The sequence below is a fragment of the Symphodus melops genome (assembly GCF_947650265.1).
Source record: "Symphodus melops genome assembly, chromosome: 22".
In the NCBI taxonomy this organism is placed as follows: Eukaryota; Metazoa; Chordata; class Actinopteri; order Labriformes; family Labridae; genus Symphodus; species Symphodus melops.
In genome coordinates this window covers 10,132,923-10,141,117 of record NC_136712.1, presented here as the reverse complement: position 1 = coordinate 10,141,117, position 8,195 = coordinate 10,132,923, and the positions used below count along the sequence as shown (strand labels likewise).

The 8,195-nt window shown below is 41.0% G+C and overlaps 1 protein-coding gene across 7 annotated transcripts in view; it reads right to left on the bottom strand.

Annotated features, from left to right (window-relative positions):
* Positions 1 to 1,218: 1,218 nt before the first annotated feature.
* The window catches only part of nrcama (neuronal cell adhesion molecule a), a 56,064-nt gene continuing 49,087 nt past the window's right edge, over positions 1,219 to 8,195 (bottom strand). For 6 of the 7 annotated variants that reach the window (XM_079335331.1, XM_079335334.1, XM_079335335.1 and 3 more), the window contains 5 exons: positions 7,627 to 7,749; positions 7,378 to 7,533; positions 6,839 to 6,970; positions 6,675 to 6,753; positions 1,219 to 4,670 (listed from right to left, as the gene is read on the bottom strand). In XM_079335331.1, the coding sequence (XP_079191457.1) occupies positions 4,436 to 4,670; positions 6,675 to 6,753; positions 6,839 to 6,970; positions 7,378 to 7,533; positions 7,627 to 7,749 (725 nt within the window). In that variant the 3' untranslated portion in view covers positions 1,219 to 4,435. The remainder of the gene's footprint in view (positions 4,671 to 6,674; positions 6,754 to 6,838; positions 6,971 to 7,377; positions 7,534 to 7,626; positions 7,750 to 8,195) is intronic. The other variant, XM_079335336.1, reaches the window with a different exon arrangement.

The following is an 8,195-nucleotide window of genomic DNA, read 5'->3' as shown; positions in this document are numbered from 1 at the left end:
CTTCAAAGCCTGAAGGAATGTAACATCTTGGGATTTTAATACCAACCGTAGATCCTCTTGAGAGATGTGACTATCATCTGAAGTCCTTTCAACAAAGTCAGACTCCAGAACCTTGATGATGTCTATTGGTGTAGCTGCTTCCTTGACCTGGGTTCTACAGACGTAGTGTACTTCGTTTGTGAGATCTGAAGAAGAACGGAGACCTGGTATCACTTGCTTGATGATAACTTGGTGGCTTATTCCTATCTCATCTCCACAGTCAAGACATCCAAAATCACATCCAAAATCATGTGTGAATTCAGCGAGAGGATATCCTAGTCACTCCAGAGAGGTTAGTAGTTGCTACATTGAAGTGGACTTCTTCTGGTGGACAGGAAACAACAGTGGCCTCAAACTAAGGATTTGAGTGGTTGAGGGCAGCGAAGATGCACTACGATTGGTCCACGAGAGAGGGATGCGGGCATCACGCTTCTGCGCATCCCAGACAAAAGATGTACATTTTTATTTTAAATGAATTAAGCTGTTGTTGTTTTTTTACTTTTTTTTTTTTTTTAAGCTGCACTCCTTAAGACCCTTATTGCATCAACTTTATACCTATTTGATACCAGCAGGTGCATGAATTACAAAACGTTTTTACATTCGACAGGCTATTGCTCGCTTTTTAGGAAAAAAACACAAAGATTTAAACCGAAAATCTGTGCGATAGTGTAAAAACTGTACAGAAAACTGAAGTCTGCATTTTACTCCTCACCATGTGCTGTGCATCACAAATGACCTTCAGACCAATCCATTATTAATGGAAACTTCCAGACATCAATGTGAGTCTATCAAAGATGCTTTGATGCTCTTATTTGAGGAAAAAAACGGTTTAATGTCATAATTATCTGGTTTGCACTCACTTTTACTTTAGTAATGACTTTTTCGTAGGTTTATGTATTACTATTTTTTTAATAGCACGTGGTTCTTTTTTCCAGTACAAAGGCGATATTTCTGGATCAGTTGTCCAGTGTTTGAGAACATAGACGCACAGCGCATGCGCACGAGATGAGCGTTAATCTTTCAAGGATTAACTTTTTTTTTGAAAGCTTTATCTCTTTGGGTAAATTGACCGATTTGGAAAAAAACCCACAATTCTCATTTCATACACTAGAGGGAGCTATATACAAACACTTGCATGCTGCACATTGCATGCTTTCAAGGGGAAAAAAACAATAGCGATTTGAAATCCTGAAACCAACATTTATTTCATTTTTTTTAAACTTCATTTAGAATACAAAATATTTTGCAATATTATATCGTAGAGTAAACCATTTTGACAGCCGTTCATGCTTCTCATAGCTTCAACATTAACCAGAATGTCATATTATATCATATCATATACTGTATAGCTTACTGTATGTCCACCAGTCACTAGAACATTGTTTTCAGGGTACTCACACTCCAATGTGCCAGTCTGTTTAACTGTCCGGGCCGGCCATCCTTCTGTATGCTCCAAATGACAGTTTAGCTATTTTTAACGCACACTTTTGAAAAGGATGTCTGTTTCATCTCATGTCTAGTTTACGACTTGTGTTCTCGAGCATGCTGCATTCAAACACCAGATATAATCGTTAACTAGACAAATGATGTGAGAAATGATACATCCCGTTTAAACGTGTACGCCTCTTTATAAAAAAATACAGAAAAGGTGCGTGAACTGTCAGAGACAAAAACAATGCAGGTGTCACAAGAGCTCAGTCACAGGTTCAATAATCTCCTTTGATACCGAAGCATTTGAGCTAGCAAATTCACCTGACAAGTTCAAAAAAGGAAAAAAAAAAGAAAGAAAATTTCACAGCAAATAAAAGTGTGAAAACTGTAAATAGTCTGATCTCACGCAACGCCTTCTTTATCCTCCTACCCATAATTCAGCAGGGTTACTCAAGCTTCATATCTAACCTCTGACCTCAACACATCTACGCTCAATTCAAGCCATTATTTACAAAATACAAGAAAAATATCTACACGTGGAAAGCTGACGCATCGCAAACCTAAAAACTTGATGCAAGTTATGATAAAAGTAAGATGTGGAAATGTTTTCAGGAAATAAAAAATAAAGTCTTGTATCTCCTGTTGGGAGCAGGAGTGGGACTACTGGACACACATCAGACTGTTATCCATGGATATTGAAAGCAAAGTATTCACCACGCACGCTGTAAAGACGATAGCATGCATGTGCTGCACACGCACACACACACCCACGCACGCACACACACATGCACCCAAACATTCACACACAAGCTTCAATCATTTACAGTAATAGAAAACTCACAGAGTGCTGCCCTGACAACATACACAGACAGAAGAATAAATGCATAAACCAAAGTCACCAGTGTGTTTACCATTTGCAGTGAAACAAGCTATTTTTATCATTCACATTAACAGATAACACTTATTTCCACATTCAGTATCATTGCGCTAATTTAAGACCCCTTCATTTCTAAGTGCTACTGGTAACAGTATACGTCCCACCCTGATAATAGTCTGTGTTTCCTGTTGGCAGTTACCTGGGAGCAGGTTGGCAGTAGTTTGGTGCTGCTGAGCAGCGGCTCCTCCTCAACATGAATGGGTTTGAAATGAAGAAGATCTCACGAGGCATCCGTGTGCTCACCTCAGGTTTCCTACACATTTTGTCCGTCTTGAATTCTGATATTGGTGGTGTGACGTGTTCTGTTTGTTTGCCTGTATATGACTGTATGATTGTCAACCAGGCCATAACAATCTACAGCTGAAAATTACTCCTGACATGTAACTCCAGAGGTTAACTGTGAAAAGGTCGCTTTTAAAGCACGTTTTTTGAATAGCAACATTTACCTTTTTGCAAGCTATTTAAAGGCTGAAGGAGGCTAAATTAAACTGATTGGACCACATCGATATTTAATACTGAAGTAGCATTCAGCTACAAGAAAACGTCTTATATTCAATGTTCTTGAACATCCCTTTAAAACTTATTTCACATGAATTTGAAATTTCACTTTGAATACTTGCAAAGCCTTTAGATTTATTGAAGCCTAAGATGGAGAGGTTTTTGTTACTGTGTACAGTATTCATGTTATATCTGATCTGCACTGAGCAAAGCTTTGTCCTGTCTATGAAGAGGGATGCATTTGTATGAGTCACTGTTCTCTACAAAGGCACTAGAAACCGTGCTGAGAGGTTCTCAATCATCAACTTATAGAACAGTTTTTGTTTCTCTCTCTCTCTCTCTTGTCTATGAGAATACAGAGCAGAGAAGTGGAAATGCTATTTGAGACAACATCCGGGTACAGTAGCGTGAAATCTGACTTTGTCGTGATAAACGAAGCGGCTCATGATTTTGGGGTGAAAGCACTCTGACATTGACACTGAAACAGTCACACCTCCAACTTGTGTTCAGTAAGTGCTCGGAAGAAGAAGTTTAGGATCTGTGTTAAGGAATAAAAAGCCAAAACAATTAAAGAATAAACAGGCCAATTGGATTTTAAGCGGTCTGGCTGGCTGATGTTAAAAGGAGTGACCCGTCGCTGAGTTCAAAGTGTGTCCGGCCAGGTTTCCAAAGACTACAAATGGACATCCCTGACCTTGAAATATAGATCTCTTCTTATTCTATTACATATGTACAAACAGTTCATCTGTCCCAAAAAGACAAATGCTAGCTTCTACTTTGCATCACAAATTTCACAGCTGTGTCCACAAAGACACTGCCGCCATTTTTCTAGATACATCAAACGTCATCTTAACAATTTGACTGAGAAAAAAAAAAAAAAAAAAAAAAGAGAAACAATAAGAGGCATATCCAGACGCTAGTAGGCGTGCATTAATACAGTCTCAACACGCATCTCACCTCTGCAACAGCTTACACAAGGATGGTAAAATGCAGAACACAATCATGATTTTCTTCATGCAGATGAATGTGATTCGATGCATATTCGCCTGCCTGCGGGTCATGTACTGTAATTTGTTCAAATGTATATTTGGATACACGTTTGAGTACGTTTGCGAAGAAGATCATATGGCACTAACACACACACACACACACACACACACACACACACACTTGGCCCAACTTCTGGTAAAACTCTCTCTGGTACATTCCTTCAGCTTTTCTGTATTGCTTCCTCTCTCCTTCTCAGAGTCCTCACATCCCTCGTTTCACGCCTTCTTGTTCTGGTCATGGGGGATGTGTTGTCGGTCTTTGCCGTGCTGAGTGTGTGTTGATCAGAGATCACAGTGTGACAGAGGTGGGGTGGGGGCTGAAGATGAGGGTGTGACAGCCACCATGGTTAGAAGTAGGTGTCCACATCCACCGTCACCCTCGCAACTGTCACCACAGAGGCGGTCCCCATGGTCACATTTGCCAGGGTGACAAGGAGTGGCTGCAGCAATCATTGCAGCATAGCCGCCCTCTACCCTTACATTAGACAAAAGAGTTCATGGCGTTGACGGGCGACGGGGCTTCCGAACTCTCGTTGCCTTCGTGCGTGTCTTTCTCTTTCTTTCCGCTGTACTGGCCGATGAAGGAGCCGTCCTCGTTGAACTGTCCATCCCCGCCCTCCCCATAATCCACCAGGCTGTCGTCGCTCTCGTCACGGCGCACCGTCCCGTTGGACGGTGTCCTGCTGCCCTTCAGCGGCTTGTGGTCCTCGGTGTCACTGCAGATGGGTGGAAAAGGGTTGGGAGGAAGTTGAATACGAATCACGCAGTCAACATTTTCCGCAGTGGTCAGAAACCTACGCGAGATCAGTTAGCATTTTCACAGGGGTAGCCGGGCTTGTCCACTGCACAAAAGCCATGTAGCGTTCTTCCTCGAATAAAAGCAGGTAGTTGAATGAAGGCTAATCTCTAACAACAGTCTCGACAAATCCAAAGTGAACATACTGTTGTGCCAAATAAAGCTGGAGTTCAAAAGAAACAGTAAACATACTCTGATGTTTTCCCCATAACGTGCTATTCTTACTATGCATGTTAAGTTACTAAAATAAAATGTATGTGCTTTAATTTAATAAATGCAATAATAATATTATGGGTCAATGTTATGCCAAATAGGAGGACGGAAAGTGCCAAAAGTATCTATATCTATATCTATATCTATCAGTATCTATATCACAGTGCTGTTTAGGAACTGTGCACCTCAAAGGCTTTTTAGCAACACAGTTTTTACAACTGAGGCCTTGTGCTTCAAGATTACCAATTCAATTCTTCAAACGGAGCAAAGTAGAGCTAGAGGTCTGCGTCTAATACGGCCCTGATTTAAATAGAAGCATGGTACCTGCAGTTGAAGCAGAAAGGCTACAGTCTTTATTTAAGGAAGTACGGTACATTGATGGCAGTAGTTCTTGCTTTTTTTGGACTCAGGTTTTCAACAAAGCGCTCTGACGTCCCTGGTGCCACATGCAGTAGCTCAATGTTGAATGTTGAGTGTACACAGGTTTGGTCAGAACCCACGATAACAGTGGAACATCTTAAACAGCATCTTTGAAGGGTTATTGTACAGTGGAGCAGCCCAGCTACATCTTCACAACTTCATTGAGTTAGTTGGGTGTTTTTCAGATTAGGGGTTAGTGACCACTGCAAAAATGATTTTACAAATGCGTGCAGTTCAGTCTCTTGCAGGACTTTACCTTTTTACACACTCCCTGCATTTGAATCATCCCGTATGCCGTAGCTAGCATGCATTAGTCAAAAATGCAACCCCATTTAGCAGTCTCTTTCCCCACCAAAAAAGAAATAAATGAAACAGATTTGATCAGTGCGTACATTTATTCTAACTACCTGTTCAAATCGACAGTTTGCAAGCTCTACAACTAGGATAGGATGTTTCCCAACTATTCCCAAGCCCGATGCAGTTAGATTAGTCCAAATCGATATAAGGGATGATAGGGATGTACAAGCATTTACAATTCGATGTCAACATTTTAGCGTTTGATGCTGTGATTTTTTTTTTTTTTTGTGGAGTCGTCTATGCTAATGAGTATGATGATGTTGTTAAACCAGATCAGGTGCACTTTTTCCTTTGCTTGCATGCATGCTGGGATTGTTTTTTTTTTTTGTTACCACGTCTCGTCTTACCTCTCTATAGACCTAAACAAGCAAAACAAAGATAAGAATGGAAGCACACATGTAAAACAATTCACACGTCACAATGGGTGTATTTTTTTTTTTCGATCTTGAAAACACAGACAACACAAAGCATGCATGTGGAAGATTTTAAGCACAACGGCGGCAACATTCAGTCAGAAATACAAAGTTTCACTCGTTTATTCAAAGCTACGACTCAGTGCTGAACTCATAGGCCTCTAAGAATCCTGCGAATGCTTCAGTCATGAACATTTCTACTTCAGAAAAAATGTAGGAAAATGTGATGAAATAATTAGCATACAGTTACGTTAGCCAGAGATGGTATTGCTTGTTACAACGGGCATTTGTAGCGTGTTTAGCTTTCGGACGTTAGAAGTGTGAGTCGGTCATTATAAGATAGAACACATTAGGGGGGTGCTTCTTTTGCCTTGCCTCTATGCAGTGTTTGGTAATGGAGTCTGGTGGGGAGAGTGTCTCTGCAGCCTGGTCAAATGTTCTACATACAGTACAAACGGTCGAGTCAGGACACACGGTGAGTAGAACAAAGTGCGCTACAGTGCCAACCCCACCTATCTTACCTGTACTCTCCGAATGTCCCGTCGTCCTCTTTCATGGGCTGGATCTCTGGGTCTTGGTGAGCATCTTCCTTCTCTTTCACTGAAGAGGACACAATTATTTTTTTTCAATCCTCCTAAATTCACTATTCTTGAAATACGACATGCACAGCTGTTTAATGCGGTACCTGGATATTTGCCGCCTTTGTTCCTCTTTATAAAGCACACAATGAGGAGGACCAATATGAGGAGAGCGATGGCACACATGAGTCCAATAAACCATCCCTGGGTGGCAATGTCCACCTGCCTGCTGGGTACAGCTGGACACGTGCACATAAAGAGGGGAGAGGCAGAAAGATGAGCACAAGTCCTCAAATTACTGCTGCTGCTTAAATGTTGAAATCGCCATGCTGACAAGCACTCAAATGAAACGAGGCTGTAAAAAGGGTTAAGATGGAATGATTGTTAAGACACTGTTAATAAATCAAAAGTACATCAAATCAACAGTTAAACAATGGACCTGTTTTTAATGATTGAATCCACATGACTTATTAATGATTTTATCGACACTGAGGTGATTTTACCGACATGCATGATCAGTAGCTGGCGACATGCTTGTTACACTAACCAGCTAACGACTGGAGGTGTTTACGTCTAATAACAGACGGGGGATGGATACAAAAAATTAGAACAGAAAGACGGTCTATCCCCAGGCATGCCGCCTCACCTGGCACAGTAACCAGCACCTCGTTTGTGCTGTGGACCGCCGGGTCAGCCGGGTCTCTAGCGACCACACGCACCTTATAAGACGTCCCTGGCTTTAAACCTTTTATCATATGCCAGTGTGAACCGTTTACCAACTCCTTTTTCCAGTCCTCTTTACCTGGAAGCAGTGCAGGGATTAAATGTGAGCCATAACGTTTTTTTTTTTTTTTAGCATTTTGATGATTAATGCAAACACAAAGTGAAGCCTTACTGTTTTCTACACTATATTCCACATAAACATTCTTATGGTGTCCAAAGTAATCCCAACTGATCACTGCACCCTCCTCCGATACAGATGTGTTAACTGGGCCGAACGCAGGGCCAACTGGTGGCGCTTGAGCACACGGGAGAGAAAGAAAAGCAAGGACTTTAACAATAAAGCAATTTCGAATAACTTCTCAACTATTTCACTAGAATGAAAATAATCATTTCTAACGTGTGAGGGAGCCTAAGGAAAGGTTTCAGCAGAAAAAACATCAACAGTATGCCAGCATTTATAATACAGCAAGTTCAGCTTCGTACACTATCATTATAGTTTAAATTCTAAGATAGAATCAGGGCTTTATCTACCATACCAGTGAGGACTTCTACAGTCTCAAATAGAGCCAACTTGGAAAATATGTTTAAGTGCTTCAAGTGCTGATGTTGTTCCTTTTTTGTACCAACATTGATTTTTCTTTTATAAAAGTTTCATTTTAAAAACTGAGATTGAGCATTTCCATCACACTATATTCTGCAGCTTATAAAAGGGGGAGGTAGGAAGGGGGGGGGACACAGGGA